At 39.0% G+C, this 23,117-nt stretch overlaps 1 protein-coding gene across 3 annotated transcripts in view; it reads right to left on the bottom strand.

The window, feature by feature from the left end:
* LRP6 (LDL receptor related protein 6) overlaps positions 1 to 23,117 on the bottom strand; it is a 110,989-nt gene that overhangs the window by 73,959 nt on the left and 13,913 nt on the right. For all 3 annotated transcript variants that reach the window (XM_054282103.1, XM_054282102.1, XM_054282101.1), the window contains exon 2: positions 21,800 to 22,193. In XM_054282103.1, coding sequence (XP_054138078.1) covers positions 21,800 to 22,193 — 394 coding nt within the window. The remainder of the gene's footprint in view (positions 1 to 21,799; positions 22,194 to 23,117) is intronic.

The raw sequence follows: 23,117 nt of genomic DNA on the forward strand, positions 1-23,117 counted from the left end.
CACTCACAGCTCTTCAAGTAAGAGCCACTTGCATACAAATTGCTTCCAGCACAGAGATACATCAAAAGTGGGAAAAAATGCCAAATCCTTGCCCTAGCACAAGCCTCATTCACAAGGCACACAAAAAATGCCCACCAAATATTACACTAAGGGAAAAACCCCAAGTATGTTTCCAGTCATGGATGACGGGTCACAGGGTCTCTCACTTTGATAAGTTCTGGTCCATTAACATATTGGAGTTAATTGTCCAATTATAGCTTTAGGTTATGAAGTCCCATCCTTCTTGGTTTTGCCTCTTCATTCTGCCACTGTTTATGCTCTTGGGCCCAACATTTGGATTGGTTGTCCTTGGTCCCCAGCTAGAGAAGGAATTGTTTTGTCTCCCTACTCTGTGAAGAGAGTTACTATCCCTTAATATGAAGCTCAGAACTACACAGTAAAGCAGTCCAGAATCTGAAAAATATAAAAGCTAAAACCTGAGGCATCACTACTGATGATCTTGTGTTAAAAAGACCTTGATACAACCCCCAGAACAACTGCACTTCAACAGCAAGTGAGGGCCAAGCAGAAGAAATGCCAACTTAATGATTAGTAATTTAATTCAGAGAAATTGCATTTCCCAATATGTAAACTTGTGCCACATTCTGCCCTGTAATCTTGATGCTAGGCAAGATCTAAGTTCTCTAAAGCACAACTGCAAGAGGAATGCAAGAGGAGAGGTGCTGGTGTCAGCAGCCACAGAACTCCTTCCTGACCACTCACACACAAAGGTGGGGTGCAGTCCTTTTTGCACTGCAGAATTGCATTAGTGGGGTGACTGGAAGGATGCAAATTGTCAAATTTCTCATCCCTCAAACCACACTTTATTTATTATTGCTCTCCCACTATATCCCTGTTACGCCCAAAAGCAGATGTTTTAGCACTTGGTGTAACACTGGTCCTCTCCACTATAAATTAGTTGTTTCTCAAGCTGACTGAACACAGCATCTATTTGCCATCAGTGCAAGGGACCATGATTCACTCTCTTGGAATCAGGACAGCATCAGGGCTGTTTTATTGAGGAGGACAAAGCTCTTGTATTCCAAAACTCTTACAGTCACAGCCTTCAGATTTGCAACCAAGCTGTAACTTACTGTATAACTTACAGGTTTTGCTGTATATGTCTGAAAGCAAAGTATGGTAAATATATCTCTGTTCTGGGTTTTCCTTTAAGCTTACATCTTTCATGTAACATGCTCAGCCAGTGCTTGTAGAAAAACACAAACAAAATACCCCATGATGTGTGGCTGTGTATGGATGTTCTTCTCAGGAGCTGAGTTCATGTCCACCAGTGATCAAATCAAATCCCAAGTGCAACAATTTCTGACAACTGACTGCATACACTTCCAAAAAAAATGTCTTTTGCTCTACATTTAATTTACTCCTTTCATAACAGGTCCCCTTTTAGTCTGTCCATTCCATGGTCTGCTTCACATAATACTTTCCTTTGTTATAAGTCATGAACAGTAATCCCTTCACGGTTGTTATCCAATTTTACCAAAGGCTTTAATCTGCTTTATTGACAATAACTCTTTAACTACTCTACTCTGAACTGAATTGTAGTAAAATGGATCTCCAGTTCTGCAACTGAACAAAAAACCCCAAAAACCCAAACAAATCAACAAACAACCCAGAGTTTAGAATCACCACTGAGGATAAAAATATGTTTAGAAAATTAATTATACAAAGCAATTCAAACAGAGTATTTCTAATAATATACACAAGTGGTAGCAACAGTAAAAAATTTCCCAAGTGTGTAAGAAATATAGATGGTTAATTGATTCCAAAGAGACTTAACTCTTTATAACCTTGCTCTTCTTCTGTTCCATGGACTGCTGTGAGCAGATTTTGCAGGATTAGCAGTGAGGAAACAGAGGACCAACCCTTTAGATAACAAATGGCACAGGGATGTGTGACACAAGGAGGTGACCAGACACTCAGAGACAGCAGTGACAGCCCCCAGACTTTCCTGCTTAGACTGAGAGCATATAAAAGGCCAGGGTTTCCTTTGTTCAGGGCCTCAGAGGCACTCAGCTCCAGCTGTTATTTAGCTATTGCACCAAGACAAAATTATTTTAAGGATTGATGTATGTGGCACTGTGCTATGGGAAACCTGGTCTGCCTGAGTCAGTGTGGGGCTGCAGCTGGAAGGAGATTTGCTCCCAGCTCAGGTGGTGCCAGAGTGGTCCTGGATGGTCCAGCAGGGAACTTCCCTCAGCACCAGCCACTAAGAGCTTGATAGAATCACATCAATTGTATAAAAGGGATGGCTAGACCACAAAGAAACTCTGTTAATTGGTAGGGGAATCAAATTAATATTTAGCTTAACATTACAAATTAAAAATGCAAGAAAACAGGCACTGCAGCTTTGTCACAACACGAGGAAAGAAAATTGACTTACTGACAGCAGTAGATATCTCCTAAAATCTTCTAATCAACTCCCTTGCCCACCAGTAACAATGCCAGTCTCTAAGTCACAACTCAGAAATTTGAAGAAAGGGGTAGGGGTATCAAGGTACTTTTTCCACCTCAAGTCTAATTGACTCATTTCTACAGCATCAGCTGAGTGAACTGTCATACTTGCTTGAGAAAAGGCTTTTCCAGTGCAGCAGGAATTAATTCTGTAAACAAGCCCTTTTCTAGGATAGTATTCAATTCCGTGCTCTGTACTCAGGGAAGCTAAGAAGCTGAAATTCCAAGTAATACATAAAATTACAGGGTTGTACATACTGATGACTTTATTATCCCCTTAAGATTTTCAGCATAAAAATCTTCTCAGAGCTCTTCAATGCTCCTCTACACTGGGCTGCAATGCTTGAAAGAAGATTTTCCAAAGCAAATTCAGACATCAGTGCATAACAACCATGAGGACTCCTATTAAAAAGGGGATGAGGAGACTCCACACCCTCTCTGGACAATCTGTTCAGTACTCAGGCACTGCCCAGGACAGAAGTTCTGCCTCATGTCCAGGTGGAACCTCTGGGGCTCAATTCCTGCCCGTGGCTCTGGTGCCATTGCTGGGCCCCAGAGCAGAGTAGGGGTTTTTTTCAACAAAACCCAAGCAAACTTTTCCTAGATCACTTAGATAAAGTTCACACAAAGAGACTTACAAGAAAACATAGTAGCAGAGATCTATGTGTTGCTTTTTCTGTTGTGCATCCCCTGCAATGAACTGGATGTTGACTCATTGACTAATGTGCAAAACCTCTGAAAATAACGAGAAAATGCCCATAGGAACTTGATCTGTGAACAATGGAATGAAGAAAATTTGATCATCTAGAAAGAGGCACATCAAGCTAGATCCCCTGGAGTTTAATGAAAACAAAGGCACTAAATGAAGCACGTCCAGCAGGTGCAGCACTTGGAGGCCACTTCATCTCCCAGTGGCCTCCCCTGTCACAAACATGCAGCTGGGGCCCAGCTTGACCAAAATTGAGCAACAAATTGCAAAGGTCAAATTGGGAGTGACACAGATACCTGCAGTATTCACACATGCATCATACATTAGCTACTAATGGTGCTTTTATCCCTGTTTTTAGGCTACTGTCAGCTCCTAGATCCATCACATTTTTGTATGCATGTGCTCAGTGTTAGTTTAACACAACCCAATCTCAGCCACTCAATGTGAAAAGCTGTGAATAGAATACTGCTTTTCTCAGCTGCATAAATCTGTAACCTCAGAGGAGCTGATGAAGAATACCACAAACCTTTTCCTTTGCACTCTTCCATGTGACCCAAGGTCAGGAGTGAAAATTGCCATCTATCACCAACTACAACTTTTGGCTTTTAATCACACTGGCAGAGGTAGCAGGAGGCTCTAGATATCCAGGCATGAAATATGTGGAAAGCTAGACAGGCAGCAGAGTTCTTGATGAAACTTCTTGGACAGAGCCACATTAGCTCTTGCGGTACTCTCATGGGAATGGCTTGCTGCTCTTTGTTCAGCCCTCCATGGGAAGCACTAACCTGTGCCCAGATTGTTTTTGAGCTGTGCATATTTAAGACAAAATCATCAGAGAAAAGAGGTATTAGTTTGCAGAATAGCCTGTCACTAACTCTGCCACTCCACCACAGCAGAATCCAATCCCCACAGCACTAAGCAGCTCAAACACTCAGTTAACAGCTGTTCTGACAAGAGTGGAGCAGTACATGAGGCCCATGAGCTATTTATTTTGGCGGTAAAGAGATGCTACTTCTTTTCCGTTCTCCCCATCCCACCTGTAGAAGCAAGAATGCATCCTGTGTTAGAAGCTGATAGAGCAAGAACATCCACCAAATGATAAAAAGGGTCTGTTAATAACTGTGTATTTCCTCTTTTGCATCTGCTCCTGTATTTAAAGACAATACAACTTTCACAAAGCTGCTTAGTGCTGAGACAAAAGATGAACAAACCACAAAGTGAATTAGAAGGGTGCTGTAGCAATTTAATGACATTGCTTTTGACAAGTAACAAAGGTAGATGTTTCTGCATTTCATAGTGTGGACTTAGATAAGTCAGCTAGAAAATCAGACCTTTAAATAGGGATATCATGTAACTAAAGCGTCTTCAAGTCTGTAATAACCTTAGAGAAAAACCACCAGTGAGCAAAAATTAGAAAACTGATATGACAGCTTACTACCTATTAAAAGAAAGACTGCCTATGAGAACAGCAAACAGATAAATATCATTCCTGTATGTCAACCACATTATACAAGGGAAGTACCCAGGTCAACAAGCACAGGAAGGTAAAACTTCTGCCAAGGGGAAGAGGCTCCATCTCTCTTCAGCTGCTCTATCTCATGAAAAAAGACTTCAAACCTATATTTTTATCACTCTCTTGCCTTCTGGGGTCTACAAGACCCTAGGTATAAAAATTCTGGTGAGCCTGCCAAGCCCTGATCCTATCTTCCATCCAGGCAACATGCAGTGTAGGACAAACCACAGAGCCAGAATGAGGAAGAGCTGACAAAGGAATGAGGACTGGGGACGTGGAAAGGGCAGTGTGTTTTTTTAGAAGTAGGAATTTCACTGTCATCTAAGCATTGCTTAGTTGTCACTGCAGTGGAGCAGCATGTGACAATAGCATTTAAAACTGAAATATCAGTGTGGATAGAAACACCTAAGAAGAGTAAGATCACAATGCTGCCACACCTGAAAATTCTCATCCACTTTATCAGCTACCCATGTGGAATGACTGGAAGAGTACAGGGAACTCAAGGCTCCCTCCATGTGACCCAGGATGCCACCCTTATGGAAAGCTGTCAAAAACAAATGTTCCACCAAAAAGGTCAATTTTGATGAATCAGCATTCCAACTAAAATGAATGGCCAGGTAATTCCACACCAACTTCAACTAACTGAAAATCCTTTAATGAAAGCTTTAGCTCTTACTTCACCATTGAATGCAGTTTATATGATTTATCTCTTCATTAAGAAAAGATAAATCATATAAAATTAGGACAGGTCAGCACCTCTGTTTCTTTATAGACAGTTCAGCAGCACATTAGCACCATGCTTTTTGCAGTCATAAGAATGCAGCAATGGCAAAGAATGCTTTTATCACAAACATTCCTAGAGTTCATCTGAGAATCTCCCAAAGCATTCCCAAAAGTGTTTACATTAATTCTAGGTTTTGAAACACGTTTTTAGTTTTGCCTTTCTAATTCATCTAAACTGTTTGACAAGCAGTGCTGTTAGAATGGGTATATAACAGCCCAGCTGCTGCTCCACACATTTTAAAACAATCAGAAAAGGCTGGCACAGCTTTGGCCCAGGTCTATCCCATTCAGGCAGAGAGAATCTCAGCAGCTCTTCCTGCAGAAATCCGCAGGAGTGGAAGATGGGAAAAAGAAAAACAGAGAACCACGTTGTGCTCACAAACCAGCTAAATAACATTAAATGTTTTGAAAAAGAAAGTTAAGTCAGAAGTAGTGGTTTGCTCAGGATTTGTCATCAAAAAACCACCAAAACCACAACAAGCCACACAAAGAAGAATCAGAAACAAAATTCTCAGTTATCCACCCCTTGAAAAATGTCGTAGTATACAGAGAATCTGTTCTGTGATACAAAAATCACTCACTCAGCTATAGTGATAGGGCAGACTGCACCACTACTAAAACTCTTGTCTTTTAATATTACACCACTAAATATGTGATGCTTTTGTAAAGTTACATGCTTGTAACTATTGCCATTTCAGGGCATATAGTCTTCAACTTAATCAGTACCTAAACATTCCTTACCTAAAGAAGTTCTGAAGCTCAAGTGATGCAATGCTACCATAAACAGTTATTATTTTCTACACACTGACTTCCTTGTGTAAACCAGCTGTTGGCATTTTCAGAATTATTTCAGATTATGCTGTCTGGATACCTGATACTTTATATCATGGCTCACTCTGCTGCAAATCACAGGAGCTAAGCATTCATTATAGCAAGAGTTACACACAGAAACCTTCCTTTGAGACATCATCTATTTATCTATGCAAGTGGTTTGACAGCTTTTAACTTAAATTAAATAGAATCTCACCCTCTACTAAAATATTCAGTTGCTAGATTTCCTGACTTCATTTCCCAGGTTACATTTAGACCTTTACAAAACCAAAACCTCACAGCTGTGCCCTTTTGGGTGACAAACCATCAATTAAATGCTCCCTTAAGAAATTGTCTATTTAAGGCTTTGTGCTGTGTTGTGATTTTTAAGCTGCCATTGATATAAAATATTAATATAAAATATAAAACCACTACCCACCAACTCAGAAGCAAGTGCAGGTGACAACAGATGCCTCCAAGTGGAGCACCAATGGTTCCAGGCCATTTCCATGTGCTGGTGTAACATTACTCACACAAACATTCCACAAATCACACAGCTAAGTGTTTCTATGGAAAAAAGAACCTACACATAAAAAAGTGCCTAAATCTCTGTGAACAGCACTCCTAGTAGAGTTTACATTTACCTCACTCACAGTCACCTTGGCAATGGCCACAGATTTTATTACTGAAAATACACATAAAAATTCGATCAAATGGTACTTTTCTCTGGCAGCAACAAAAATTTGTCTGTGGGATCATTCAGCTTAATTTTGCTGCCACGTTTTGCCCATTCTTGTGCTTCCAAAGAGATAAATAAAATAACTTCTTCTCTAAACAAATTCATCCAATGCACTCTGGAACACATCAAGAGTGACACAGACAAAACACTACAATGCAGACTAAAAGCCTGAAAGAGCAGAGGGAACTCTTAAAAAGTGAAAAAAAAGAGGTTTGCTTCCTCTTATGATATGTGAAAGCAACCCTACTTCTCACTAGAGGAATAGTAGTAAAACACTTGTGTTGAAAAGAAGTGGTAGAAAGGAGGAAAAACAGAGCTTGGGGTTCACATGTGTTTGTGAAAAACACCTTTATCAGGTCACACTGTCTTCACTACTAGTTGTTTTTATTTAATGTAAAACCTCCTATCTTCCCACTCCACTTTCATATCTTTCCACTTCTTACCATGGTGATAGACACAAACTTAAATTCAGTGAAACTTGTGAAAAATAGACCAGGACTAAAATAAAACTGAATTCTGAAAGAACCAATTCAACTCCTCCACTACTAAACTGCCCTCACTGAAAGGCAGCCCTGCCCCAAACCAGAGCCCTGTCCATGCCACTACTGTCTCCAAAATCACCAGCTGACTACAGAGAATTTCAGTATTTGAAAACAACTTAAACCACTTTGAATCCTACAGAGGGTAACAAATCTATCCACAAAAAAAGTCAAGGAAAAATAAGACACTCTGAAATAAAACTGGGCATGGCCATTCCTGTCAAACAGTTCCTACTGCTGAAACACTGAACGAGGTGTTGTAATCAAATTAACTATATAACAGGGCATGTGAATTGCATAACCCAGTCTACAAATGCCTAGGTGGAGACTACACCAGGCCCTAAATTACCACTTTCTTAACTTACATGATTTCTCATCAGCCATGGAAACAGAACTACATTAAAATGGTGCTGTCTTCAGTTATGCAAGACAGGGTAGTTCTGGGTGAAATAAAACTATTTAAAGTCAAAAGCTTTATGTACACATTTGCCTAGGAATTTTTGTTGACTTTCTAGATATATATTAATCAATAAATCATATCAATCATATCCCATTATGATTTTGGAGCATTAAACCGTTTCATTTTTTTACATCCTTAAAACTTCACAGTTAGTGAACACAAAGAAAACACCAAACTATCTCTGTGAAGATTAGTACACAGCTCTCAACAGCATTGAGAAAATAGATGCCAGTGCCTTTGTAATTCCAGAGGGACAGGCTGAAATGAAGAAATAAGTCATGTAATATCTTCAAAGTCAGACATAAAAAGGCTAATTGTTCCCATAGATTTTTCTTATTGTTTCATTAAAAAAGACCCAGAACTTTTCCATCATAAGAACATTAGTCAAGCATTCACTCAATATATGTTTGACAAGCTTTGTCTTACACTCATGTGAACTTCTTGACCATGCTCTCACCAAAGGAAACCCACCTAGAAGCACCAGAGCATCATGAAAATGGCAAGTTTCATGGTTCACAAAAACCATACATTTGCCACAAAGATATATGTGCAAAAGAAGAAAGTAGCCATTCCTTTTGTTGAAATGAATTTTTAAAAACTTCAAGCATAAAATTAATTACATAGTTGTTTCTCATTATGTAGCTTGGGCATTTTTCAAATTCCCAGCTTAACTCTACTTCATTAACCAATTTTGGCACACACATAGGGGAGAGCAGTCATCACACTGTTTTAAATGTGATTTTGGTCAGAAAAAATACATAGATTAAGCTTAATTATATCCTTTACCATCTGAAGGGGGAAACCCTTGAAGTTCATATTCAGCAGTTCCTGAAAAGGAGTTTTATATGGTATCTAGGGTCCTGCACTACAAAAACAATCATTCAAGTCTGGACACTGGAATGCCACAAACTTTTTGTACAAAACCAGAGCTCTCTATCTAAACAGCATGGTCAACACTGCCATGGCAAAATAAGGATTAATATTGTGATTTTATCTGTCCAAGCTGCATGGTCTAGCACAACAAGCCAGCCTGAAAAACCAGACAGGTCACAGGACAGATTCTAAGAAGCATCTGAAAGATAGTTGGGAAAGTAGAACTTGAGAAAGAAAAGCACTTAAAAAGCCACAAGCCCAAAGGATATCCCTAATGCTTACATTACACACATTCCCCCAAAAAGCTGATGGCAAAGCACACTTTGAAAGTCAGAAAAGTGGATGATGTACATGCTGGAGGCAAATGGAGGGGTGAGAATGAAAGAAGAATGGCACAATTACATGATCTTGATAAATATGTAATCTAAAAAAGTCTCATCTTCTTCCACCTCAAAACCCACGTATTTGCTTCTACTACGTTTTTTAATGCAGAAACTTCATGAGTAACCCTATTTTCAAAATACTGCATGCTTTTCCATTAGCAGAATTTTTTCTTTTCGTATGTTTACTCCATAAATTTAGTTTATAGATAACTGGCTCTGCACATTCTTTCACTGCTACAAAACATTTTCTTTTCCCTAGTTAAGCAGGTAGTTGTAAATTTGGGAACAACAATTCCCAATCAAATTTAGTCCTGAAAATCAGCAATAGAAGAATGATGCCAAGTAATTAATGAATTTAAGATTAGACAGGCAGTACTCAAAGCAAGGTTTAAGCATCAAGTAATTCCCATAGATGACTTTTCACCTGATTTTAGGAGTGTCTTCATCAAGCCTGTTTAATTATTTAGTGTCACTTTATTTGTTTTGTCTTTTCTTACCTTAAATATAGGACTTCTGCTAGTCTATACAGCATTTTCCAATATGACAAATTTTACTTCTCATCTTCATGAACTGACTTTTAGAGTACCTTAAGGAGTTTCTCTCTCCTTCATCTTCTCCAAACATCCTGATAGCTGTTCCAATCCCTCAGCTCCAGGACCACAAAGTGTGAGGTGAAACAAGCAGCAAGGAAGGATGCTTGTGAAGGCTTCCAGATAAAAGTCCAAAGGTTTTGTGGACTCAAATACCTACACCCAAACCAAGCTGTTCTGCAACTACATTCTGTTTTTAATGGGTTGGCTTCTGTAACACATTTCAGGCACTTCTTACTCATAGATCATTTGGTGTATGTACTGCTAACATTATACTGGTGAACTTTACAGATAAAATATCCAGCAGTTGTTTGCAGAGGTCACTCTTTGCAAGCAAAAGAGTAACAAAAAACTTTAACAGGAGCCAGAGCTCAAAAATCTAAAACCTCTCACCCTGTTGCACAGGTGGCCCCTTGGCATCTGGAATCCTGTTCATACTGGAGAAAGCATCAAGATTATCTCTTTATGGATGACCATAAAGCCTCAAAACACAAAAATTACCGAGCCTTTCTTCCAGACACTGCTTGGCTCTATTTCAGGTGTGTCCTGCTGGACATTTAAAATTGCTGATGCATAGAAATCCTCCATATTCTGGATTCTCCTTTTGTAATTTTCATAAGCTAATTACCTGTGTGTGACAGCAGCCATTCTAAAGAGGGATACACAGAAGACAGGACTTGCAACAGTAGGGCCACAGTTTAATGAGAATTTGCCCCAGACAGGGAAACTTGTGACTGCAAGCAAGGAGAACCTGTTTACATTTCATGGCTATCAATAAGGCTGCCCTTTGTCTACTTAAACAGTGGGCAAAATGCTCTGGTTATGCAAGCTGATGAAAGATTACCATTTTTAATTACATTAAAACAAATACATTTATATTAAGGACTCAGTTTTCCAAGTCTCATTTCTTTAAATAGAAGAACATTCTTTTATGCAAGGAGACAATTCTTCTCAAGTTAAGTAACACATTTCTGTCAAACCTCAAGAACACATTGTACTTTCATGCTTTCATAGTATCCATCATTTAAATCCAAATTTGGTTTGTAGTTATAAAATGTTGATTAGGACTATATAATTTATTTAATGCTAAAGCTTTTAGTGGTTATGAGCAGCAATCAGAGCTTTACTAAAACAAATCTCTGGTTACAGGGCTGACTGGTTGGCCAAGCCATGCTACAGCTGCCAGCTCAGCACTGAGGGCTGGCTTGGACACCACATCCAGCAATGCTCCTGCTCAGCCAAGAAATTGCCTTTACACGTGTGGAGAGACAGGGCAGCAGAAATGCTCACCAGAACCTCCAGCTACCACTGCTGGCCACAGTAAGCACATTATAAAATACTGATTAAAGCAGCATGCCACCCTATTGCAATGAAACAACAAATTGTTCAATCAGGAAGGCACAGTAAAGTTACAGCACAACCTGGACTTTTTATACAGCTCATAGAGTGTTTGTGCGACATCTCATGATCAGGTGAAGCACCAGTTCAGCAACACAAGCAGGGACAATTAAACCAGACTGCTCTGGACTGTTAACAACTGCTCGAGCTCCATCACATTTCAAGTGTTTACAGTAAAACAGGCAGGTTTTGGTTTATGTATCTGAAAGTTCTTCCAGGATGGACTTACAGTTCCTCTACTTTATAAACCATATATCCTCTGGAGTAATTTCCTTCCCCTGCTTAGTTTTTACACCAGGCTTATACCCAGATCTAAACATGTACTTCACAGAAACAATTTTTTTTTTACCATACACAAGAAAAATGCATGCTAAAAAATCATAGAAATATCAAAATAGTATCTTTTAGTACAAGAGTAAGTTTGTCAGAATTTAACCTGGAGGTTAGATCATTATATAAGGCACAGTTTGATTCTATGACAAACATCTTGTTTATAGTAAAAGAATCTGCTTCTGCTCAGAATTAAAGACATTTATCTGCTTTGCTACAATACACAGCAAAAGAATCACACAGGCTTACACAATCACACAAGCAAGACCATTTTCTTGAATTTTAAGGGAATTTTCAAACAATGGGCTAGAGCAGAGATCTTACTTATCCTTTGAATAAGAAAAGCAAGTTTCACACTTAACACAGATTTATTTAGAAAAAAAGCTCTTGGACTTAACAGTGCTCTTAGCTGCATAATTTCCTATCTTTACTACTTCTTGCTCGAAGTGACAGAGAAAACTTAATACAACTAATACTTTATGCTGAAACATGAAATTAAGATGTAAAAGTGAGAAACTACACGGTTCCCATGAGAAATGAAAATGAGAAATGAAAATGTAAAGTATGTGTTAAACAACCCTGGGGAAAGAAAGGAGGCGGGGGAGGAGGGTGGAAGAGAGAGGCCCAGAGTGCTGACTTCTTTTTTTTTTGGTTTTTTTTTTTTTTTTTTAGGAGAGTGGTATTAGAAGGATTCTAATTAAACCATTAAGGTCCACAAAATGTGTTACTATTCTTAATGTTTCTACTCATCAGTTCAAGGGGGGAAAAAAAGGTTCCATATTTATGGACACTTATGGTTTGTTGTTTGTGTTTGGTTTTTTGGTTGGGGTTTTTTTTGGGGGGTGGGAAGGAGATGTTCTGTCAGTTTGTTTGGATTTTAGGTTTTAAGGTACAAACCAATTAGACTGTTTCAAGTATGAGATACAATTAACTAGACACAGACACCACAAACACATATTACATATACATTCTCACCCACACATATGCATTTAAAGTACACAGTCTAAAATCTAGAGCAATACCATGGAACAGTATCACTGGCTGATCTGAAGTGACTCTGCCCCCACTGACAAGGCTCAGGTTTTTTCTATTCCTTTCCCTCCTGACAGAACACCCACACTGGGTCAAAATGCTTTAAAAACAACCTAGAAGGGGGAATCCACTACCAAACAAACAGACTAACCAGAAACTCACAACTTAGGCTATAGCTGTGCATCAAAAAGGAGTTAAAAGGAGTAATTTCTTTCTCCGAGTGTCAAGCAGAAATCCAAAGCAGTAACTTTTGTTTTGCTCAAGTTGATTTTCAGGCCATATATACACAGTTCCTAAAATGGTAAAATAGTAAAATGGCTCAGATATAGGCTCAACTAACAGCCCTGACATCCTGTAATGTGAACCAGCTCTAATCTGCTCCTGTCCCAGGGTCACTGCACAAGTTCTCAAAATGCTTATTTAGGGATTTTATTAGGCCACCTCAGCATTTGTCCCTGCTATGCCCTCCTTTCTCACTGGCTGCACTGGAAAAGCTGCATTTGCTAAACGTCCTCCATACAATGTATTATCCTGTAACATTTTATCTGACCACTTTACAGAGATGTCAGAACTGGAATACATTCATTCTCCACAGGGACAGTCTTATTTTTTTCCAGGAATGCAGCCAAATAAAGATGGTTTTTCTCGTGACTATTTTCTTTGTTAATAATGCCAATATTTCATACAGCTGAGTGCTCTGATTTTCATTTTTAAAAAAAATATAATCCATTACTTAAAGAATATTATCAGTCTGTTTCAAATCATGCTAGCAAAAGAATTTATCAGCTTTCTTCAAGAAATGAACCAAAAATCAATTTTTTTTTTTGTCAAAAACAAATCCAGTTATCAATGTCCTCCAGAGGAACAAAGGCAACTTTCTGCTCCACTTTCTACAACAGAGACCAAAACCTTTGTCCTAAAGTTTGGAGCAAACTTTACACTCTAAAATGAACACATTTCAGTAACTCCCCAAAACACGGATGGAGGGCACACCCAATCCACAACCAACCAGCCCCACTTTGATTTTAAATGAAGGAAATTAAGATTTCTTCCATCTGTGCACCCCATGAAAAGGCCAGACACCACCACGCTGCTGTGCTCTGTCTCAGGCTGGCTCTGCACAGTTACAAATGCCCCTGGTCAGCTGTACAGGTGTACTGGCTGACACAGCACAGCAAGAACTGGGAGTATCATTTCATCTTATGGCAGAAAATGTGTTTGTGGTGCTGCAGCTCACCAAGAAAGGCATGAAGATGATTGCAGGATGCAGAAAAATAAGTTTAAACCTCACTGCAATGAGCTGTAATCACTAAAGGCTAATTTTGTCTTGTGGTGCAGATATGCCTTAAGACACACTGTGTGCAAGGCTCATCATAATTTCTGAAAAAATCCCCTCTGTAATATCCTGCTTTGAGATAGTAAAGAGATTACAAACAAAACCTTTTCCCAAGATGAATTATAAAAGTAATTCCTTGTGATGATTAAGCTCAGTCAGCTGCAGTGGTTGCAGTGAGCAATCACAAGCTCCTGGCTATGAGTCTTAACAGCTGCCATGGATTCTGAAGTTATGATTTCCTGACAAACACTGCCAACTTAGATAAGTTACATTTGGGGGAGGGAAGGATTATTTGTAGAGTTTTTTTGTTTGTTTGGGGGTTTTTGACTATTTTTTTTCACTCTGGCCCCTTCTCAGAAACTGCAGGGACTTTCCTTTAAAGCCTCTCCACTTCCTTCACAAGCATTGCTACTTTGGAATTCTCAAGCAAGAACATAGAATGAGCAATTTACCAGATTATAACTCTCTGCTGTAAATTAATATGGTCCCTTTGAGTTCCTGTTAAGTGATTAAAAGTTATCTTCATATTTTCATTTTTAGAAGTGTGCGAAAAAATATTTTTAATTAACATAATGCATAACAGAAGCTTAAAATCATGATTTTTCTTTTTTTAAATGCAACAGGTCTTCATAGTCTAGACTTGGATGCTAAATTATAATTGCAGGGACTGAAAATGCAGATACAGAAGCCTGCCCAAAGACTCATCACCAGATGTTATTCATGCAGAGCAGAAATTACTATCTCACTTTAAATACTTCATTCTAACTTATTAAATAAACACTGCATGCAAATCTGAAGTATACTTTGATACATGAATACTTTATAGCAAGATGCATGAAGTTGACTAATTCCTGTCAGCCTTATCACTACAGCACTGACCTGTTAAAGGACAGGACAACTCATACTCTTGAAAGTTACCTTAAATTGCCAATAGAACATCATTTTATACATGTCTTACCCAAACAAGTCTGAAGCTGAAGATAAAGTGAAAAAAAAAAAGCCAAAGAACTGTTCTGACAAACTCTACAGTGCTGCAAGATGCTCCTGACATTCACAGGAAGGTTTGCAGGAGCTGGAAAACACAGCTCCCAGCTGATCCCCTGCACAGCCTTGTTTTCTAGCCCAAGAACTGAATGAAGGAGGTAGGGATGTAAAACTATTTTCAAACTTGCCTACAGATAAAAGCATTTACAACTTTGTTATACAAGTCTATAAGAAAAATGTTTGTCCTGCACTGATCAATTCTATGCACTCTGGTTTGATTTTTAGCTAGCCAAATCTCTCCAATCTCCTCTCACAAAGAAAAAAACAGGTAAAACAACTGCAAAATAAAGAAAATATATTAGCAAGCATGTTCCTCTGAGTTCTTGGCAACCTCTGGCAGTAGGGTGAGGACAGGCAGACAGTGGCAGTAACATCTAAAACCAGCACAGCAAGATTTACAAGAGAGGTCACCTCTCCAAGTCCTCACTGGTTTAAGTATGTGGGTTTCTGGTTACCTTCCTTCACCTCCTCCTTCACATGAGGAGAGAAAAGATGATGAGGAAGAAACTAACTTTTGAGCTGTGCAATAAAATAACACCTTTACAATTTCTGCATCAATCGTAGCATAGAACCAGAAACTATCATGGACCATAAAGGACCAATCTCAAACAGTCTTTGCAAAGTTTTGCCTGTCAATGAGATTAAAACTAAGCAAAAAAACCCCCTAAATAATAACAAACAACCCCCTAGAGTTAAAATTCAAGGCTATTACAGTAAATGAATAATGTCTGCTCCTGTTCCCAGTAGTCACAAAGACCTTCATAGGACCAGGAGCCAAACTGCAAACAGCAGTACCTGAGAAGCAAAGGGAGCTACAGCAGTTCTGGGGCAGGAGATGCCAAGAACATTCCAGATGCTGTGCCAGGCTCCTGGCAGTATAATCCTGGCCTGGGCAACCTTCCCTGCTTTGAAAGGCCATGCCTGGAGATGAAGGTCAACCAGCAGTGCAAGGATCACTCACCTATGAGTGACAGCAGAGCTGCATTTTAGATCTTCCCAGAGCCACATGCAGCCCCTTCAGCTGCCATAAAAAGTGTTGTAGCTCTTTGTACTCTAATCCCATTCATTAACCAAGGTAGGCCACTCCTGGTGCAGCTTCATCAGGACAACCTCTTCAATACTGTTGCAATCTTGAAGTAATGAAAAAGTACCTTGTGGTTTGTTTAATATCCTAGCTATTACCCGAATTTAGTGATGTATTTGCAATCATCAACATCAGCTGATCAACAGAGTCTCCTTAGGTGAAGAAAGATGAAATATACCTTATAAATCTCTGTGCCATCAGAGGAGTCTGCAGATTTCATATCACCTGCCTACATGTCACCTGTAAAACCTCAAAATTACCTCCTTGCTGCACAGGCCAGGCTATACAGCAAACAATCAGCTGAGTGCACTGATCTGTCACCTGTGAAACTTCACTGTCAGCACAGGAGCAGCAGAAAGATTCCCAGTCAGAAATCATCTGCTCAAGGGAGAGGTGGCATCAAGCAAGAGAAGGTATGAAGCAAAGCCTTCAGTTATTTCCATTATTTTGAGAATTTACAATCCAAAGTGCCATTTTATGTAATGTTAACTTGCCTGAAAGCAAAAATATACTGTACAGTGAATTTACTGAGAAATTCTGGGGTTTTTTTTATTTTTAAAAAATTTTTCCCCAAATCAAAAATACTGTAATTGTTAATAGAATTGTCCATTTTCTTTTTCTTATTCTGTTGTATAACATCTACCACTCAGCAAGAGTACCACCACTTCCCACAAATCTTTTGTTGCAATGCTAAGATGTAAGCCCTGTACTACAGTTCCTTTTGTGCTTGACATGCTCAGACACCAGTTTTCAACTTTCAGAAAACCAAAAGAAGTAGGTCTATAAAAAAAGTATGCATTCTCTACAAAATTTTGCATGAAAAAAATGCAAGTCTGCTGGGGGAAGGGTACCAATTAAACCTGAAGATCTTCCCCAGCATTCAAAGCACTTCATCCAGAAATCAACTTCAGCTGCCATAAAAAGTGCTGTAGCTCTTTGTACTCTAATTCCATTCATTAACCAAAACCCTTTACAACCCAAAAGTTTTACAAGACCTTAACAATTAAGGTAACTCTATATAGTCACTTGATTTAAAACATGTACTGAAAAGCAAGCAATTAGTCACCACTTCTAGGAGACACTTAAAATTCCCTTTGTGGTGAACAATGCACACATAAAAGTGAGAAAAGCCAGCTCATTCTGATAGTGCTCCTCATGAAGAAAGTTGATTGTCTACAGGGTAATTTTTGGGGAATTGAAACTATGATAATGAAATCTTTACCATAATGACAAAAGGGCTGCTCAAATTAAAAAGCAAAAATAACCAAACATACCAACCCCCCAACAACAAAAAAACCCAAGACAAGAAGAAAACAGCAGAACAAATATACAATACTGCACTTGAAAGCTGTACTTGCTCAAGAATCTGGATATGCCTTTTTTTTTTTCATCTTGAGTGCTGAAGCAGAAAAATCTCTTTACTACTTGCTCAACTTTCATGTGATCTGCTCTTAAATGCAGTGCTCTCCTGCACTTGGTGATCTAACTCCAGGTCTTCTCCTGGAAAAAGTCACCAGTAAAGTGTCAGTGTTATCCCCACCTGCAGATTTTTATTAATTATTATAAAGGGTCTTGTGCTTAACACCAGTCAGGAAAACAGTTCCAGAAAGGATGGACAGGACCAAGGAGCCTTCCTGGAACATGGCAGCTCACTTCAAAAGAAGGCTAAACCAACACCCCATTCCCCTCACCTTTATCTTGGACCCTTCTCTCTCCTGCTACACACAGAGTATTTTATTGAGTATCAAGACAAGTAAAACAAGGAAGTTGTAGTGTATGAACATAAGGAATAAGAAGCCCTAACCTCAGAGTATATATAGTAGATAGCCAGTGAGAAGAATATAGATTTTTCATTTTTTTAATGCCTTCCTACAGAAAGTAAAAAAAAACAACCCAGACTTGGCTGTTGTGCCTCAGTTACCAAATAAGAAATATTTTCCATTAGTAAATCCACTGCATTTCTTATTACTGATATTAGACATGGGAACCAAGCCCAACTTGTACTCCAGCATCTCAGTTCCACACAGAACCTCACACACAATCACCTGATGGTTTTGGCAGTGAAGTAAAGGCTGCCAAATCATTTATTCTTTAATGCCTCAGCTGTTTCTGTAATCTGCTCTGAAAAAGCCCAGTGACATTCCTCCAAAGCATCACAGCACCAAGCAGTGACCTCCACAACCCAGGAGTGTCCTACAGCAGCAGCTGTGAGAAAGACCAGAGCACGGGTGAAACATTGAAATTTCACTATATTTCACTATGTGGGGCACTTCCAAGAAAATGCATTATTCATCACTGTGTATCTCTGCCAGCTTATACTGTTAACATTTCATTTCCAAGCAGGCATTCTCATGTTTTCAGCAAGACAGATACATTTAATAAATATACATCCAACCTCAGAAAAGACTAATAATTTGGGACTTATATCAGCTTTCAGCTTTTTCATGAAACACTTGGTGCATGCTATGTTAGATAAACTATTTTTCACAATTTAACTTTAATAAAAAACTGAACCAATTGGTAAAGATGACCTTAGTGTAAGTTTTGCTGCTAAATTATTTCTTTTCATGAATTGCAAGTTTAGAAAATTGTATCTGAAACAAACATCATCTGAGTATAATAGGAGGTGGATTAGACTGCGGGAAAATGTGAGGGTGTTTGCTTTCCCAGGTTTCATATTTTATTAAGTGCTCTTAGAATTTTTTATGGCTTACCCCTACCACTATCTGCCAGGCAGCATCTTGAAACCAAAAGACAATTACAGGACTAAAAAAAATATGCAAATACAAGTGAAAGAAGCATCCATACACAAACAATTTGGGGAATTATTTTTCTTTTCAAATTTACATCTCTGTGCTCATGTCACCCTTCCACCTATATTTCAAGCTTTGGAGGGTGTTCTGAAATGTAACCAAATTTATTAAAAGCTGAAAGGTTTTCTGCTTTAAAACAGCATGTGAGAACTGCAGTTTTTGAACTCGCAAAATGGTAAACCAGAAAGTGGATTTACTGCTGCATTACCTTCTTAAAACGTACTCTTCACAAAACTTAGAAAGTGACCTTCAAAAATTTGGAAGAAAAACTATTTTGTCCTTAAATTACAGTTGTTGGAGGGATTTTTTTGTTTTGGTCAGAGGGATTTTGTTTGAGTTGGGGAAGGGGGTTTGGTGTTTGCTTTTTTTTGCTTGTTTTGGTTTAAATTTCAGCATATTTTTAGGAGTGTTTACTCTTACTGCTTTAACAGATCATCAGTTTGGAGAAAGTTCCAGGTTTGCTTTACTTCTGACCTATTTCATTTTTCTTCTTTTATTTTCCTCTTGGTGTAAAGTATTAAAAAAGAGTAAGGAGTATGCGAACATCAAGTTGGGATTGCGGAGCACACTACTCTGCACATTCAGAAAATACAAACACTGTTCTAAAAAAGACCAACTGGCTCCACAACAGAGCTTTACTCCTAACCAACCAGAATCTCATTCTCTCTGGTTACAAGCCAAATCAAAGCCACTTTCAATGCGTGCTTCCTTCCTTTATCTCTCACTTTCAGGATGGTGGGTAGAAAAGACATGAACATTACACTTTCCTTACACTCTTAAAGGGTTTCAGAGTCTAGTAAAATACATCTAACACTATCACTGCCTCCAATTTACAAGTTGGGAACACATGGAAAAAGCATACATCCATACTTTTGTTATTTCCAAAGTTTGTAATATAGGTACCAGAAAATAAACACATCTTCTGTTTATAAATTGTCAAATAACTATTGGAGCTGTAGAAGAAAATACTCAAGATACAGTGTTTCTATGAATTTCAGGAAAGAAGCTGTGTTTTGCAGAGATTTTCTTCTTTTGGACATAAAAAGCCAAACAAAAATTATAATGCAAAGAAATGGCAAGCAGTGAAACACAACCTTCATCTTTCCAAAGAAACAATTTGTCACCCCCAAAGAAGAGTTGGCTGAAAAACATATGTAAAATGGCAGTACAACAGATTAACTTGCTGGTTCAAGGAAAAAAAAAATAGTAAAAACATGTTCTATACTAGAGATATAAAATATTTCCAGAAGGTTACACAGCATCAAGGATATTCCATTAGTATTTCCCTTTGGCTCTCCCAAGCACCTTGCCACAGATGACTGCCTTTGGGGTAACCTCAAGCCAGCCACTCATGTAACATCACCAAAACTCCACTGAATTTTCCACTGTTGGCAAACTCTGCTGTGTCCCAAGAACAGAGCAAAAAGAGCCACATCCAGGGCTCAAATGGGAGCTGAGACTATAACATCAGTTCTAGGAGGAGCTGAGACAAAACCACAGGATTTTTAAAACAGGAGTTCCCCCAATGGTGGGGGAAGGAGCCTCTCTTGTAAATTTTCTGATTAAGCTTCAAAACACATCTCAAGTTGTTATTAATACAGTATGTTGACTTCTCCCATTTCTTCAGATGCTTCAATAAAGCATGAATATCAACAATGAGTAAAGCTCCAAAAAATTTCATTTCCTGACACTTGAGAGAGGCACAGTCTGTCTGTTCACAGGCAGCTGACACAGCTTTTTAAGGAAAGCAGATTTTATTAAATTTTAACCTAAAACTTCTCCATTTCTGCTAATCTTCTGCACTACAGCCAAACTAAGTTTCTTGTGCTGTTTTCTAAAGTCTGATGATTCCTGATTGCTCACAAACCAATATGAATGGAACTTCACAAGACTGCAAATCACACCAACAGAAAGAGAAACAAATGATGAAAAATGGCTTAGGATAACTTTGACAACAGCATTTGAAATCATTCAACAAACAAGTGTTACAGTAGCCTCTTCGAGCCAGGTCTCATAAGCTCTCAGAGGTCTATAACATACCTCAGCTACCCTTGGAGGCATAAAAATCAGCAGGATGGCTTCTGTTGCAGTGTTGAAAACAAAAAGGTTTAATAAAAAGGTAATATAATAAACAGAGAAAACCCAAGCCAGGTGCCAGAGGTTCTTGCTCCTGGTAAAACACCTTACAAAAGCGATTAGTTTCTTTGTTCACTTCTTTTTTTAATAAATTGCCCCAAGTGGGACTTTTTGGCCTCTGTCCAATTAACTATCTTTAAGTCTGAGGTGAAGTCCCCTAGTGTAGCCGTGATATTTTCTGAAAAAATCCTTTCCTTAGGATTTTTCCTCCTGAGAAGCGGAGAGACCTCAGGAACAAAATGTAAACATTGATTATCTGCTGCTGTGGAATGCAACAGGTGGATCTGTTATTGGTCTCATGTGGTTGTTTCTAATTAATGGCAAATCACAGTCCAGCTGTCCAGACTGTCCCAGTCAGTCACAAACCTTTGTTATCATTCCTTTTCTATTCTTAGCTAGCCTTCTGATGAATCCTTTCCTCTATTCTTTTAGTATAGTTTTAATTTAATATATATCATAAAATAATAAATCAAGCCTTTTGAAACATGGAGTCAACATTCTCATGTCTTCCCTCATCCTGGGACCCCTGTGAACACCATCACACCCTAGGCCTATGAGGTGGCTTTTTCACCTAATCAATGAGAGAAACTTCTGGGCTTCTTTCCTTTTTGAGGAGACAAGGGATAGTTCTGTCACTCTGCCAACAAAAGGCACACTCCTATAAACAAGAAATAGTACGAATTTTGGTATTTGTAAGTATTTTAAAAAAGACTTACCCTCTTGCAGGATCTAAGGCAATCGCTCTGGGTTGATCCAATTCTTGCCAAAACAAAACTTTCCTCAGCGATCCATCTAAGTTAGAAACCTCGATGCGATTTGTTTCCGAATCTGTCCAGTAGAGCTTCTCCCCCAGCCAGTCACAGGCCAGCCCGTCGGGCGACAGCAGCCCAGAAACCACCACGTTCTGCACGCTCCCCGACCTGTTGAACTCTGTCCTTTTGATGGCCTCCTCGCTGACATCACTCCAGTAAATCAAGCCCTTGAGGAACACGAAGTCCACGGCGGCCGCGTCCTCCAGGCCGCCCACGATCACCGTGGCGTTCTCCTTGCCGTGGGCGGCGTCCACCAGCCGCAGGTCCCGGCGGTTCGCGTACAGCAGCAGCGGGGCGGCTGCGCACGGGACAGAAACGGGGACACACACACAGACAGGTGTTAGCATCGCTCTTATCCATCACAGCTCACACTGTCAGGTCATCAGGAGCTACAGATTTAAGAGATCTTCACAAAATTAAGAAATACCGGAGAGCCGTTTTGAAGTTTGACTAAAAAGCACCGGCTGGAACCTTTTCAACTTGGTTACGAGTCTTGGTAATGGGCAGCTCGCTATTCTGGGTTGTGCATTATTAAAATAACATTAAAGAAGAAGGGAGAGAACAAAGAAAATGGAAGTTTGAAGTGTCCAAATGACACTGCTCTGTAGAGAAGGATCAGAAAGACAAGAGCAAAGCAGTTTTCTAAGCACTCACTACTGGCTCACCTGAGCAAGGATTACTTTTCTTGATAGAATTTAGTAATATACACCCCACCTCTACAGAAACATAATTCATGTCAAGCTATCAGAGCCACCTGCATGTCAATATTCCCTGAAATTATGTATCTCAGACATTTTACATATAGTACATAAAAATCCAAAATTCATTGCACAGCACGAGGCAAAAGTTGGTTTAGAGTGTTGGAGGTAGGGAGAAAAATAATTCTACAGGAATGGACAACACAGCTCTTTTAAACTCAACTCAACCATTTCTGCTTACTTCTCTTACACAAAGCCTTCATTTTATTTGCTTACCCTGTCTGTATATTTTTCATAACACCTAAGATGACTAATGTAAAGCAGTAACCATGAAAAAAGACAGCTTCTTAAATGTAATATGCCTGCTTAATTGTGCTTAACCACAAGCTATATATAGCATTATGAAAATTCCAGCCTCATTCCTACTTCAACAAAAGGTTCAGAAAAACACTACATTTGTGTAAGCCAGACAATGACACCCTTTAAAACTCACTACCAGAAAACATTTCTGCCTTTCACTGCAT

The sequence above is a fragment of the Melozone crissalis genome, unplaced genomic scaffold (genome assembly GCF_028551555.1).
Source record: "Melozone crissalis strain CALT ecotype California unplaced genomic scaffold, PUWL_Pcris_2 ptg000033l_1, whole genome shotgun sequence".
NCBI classification, from domain to species: Eukaryota; Metazoa; Chordata; class Aves; order Passeriformes; family Passerellidae; genus Melozone; species Melozone crissalis.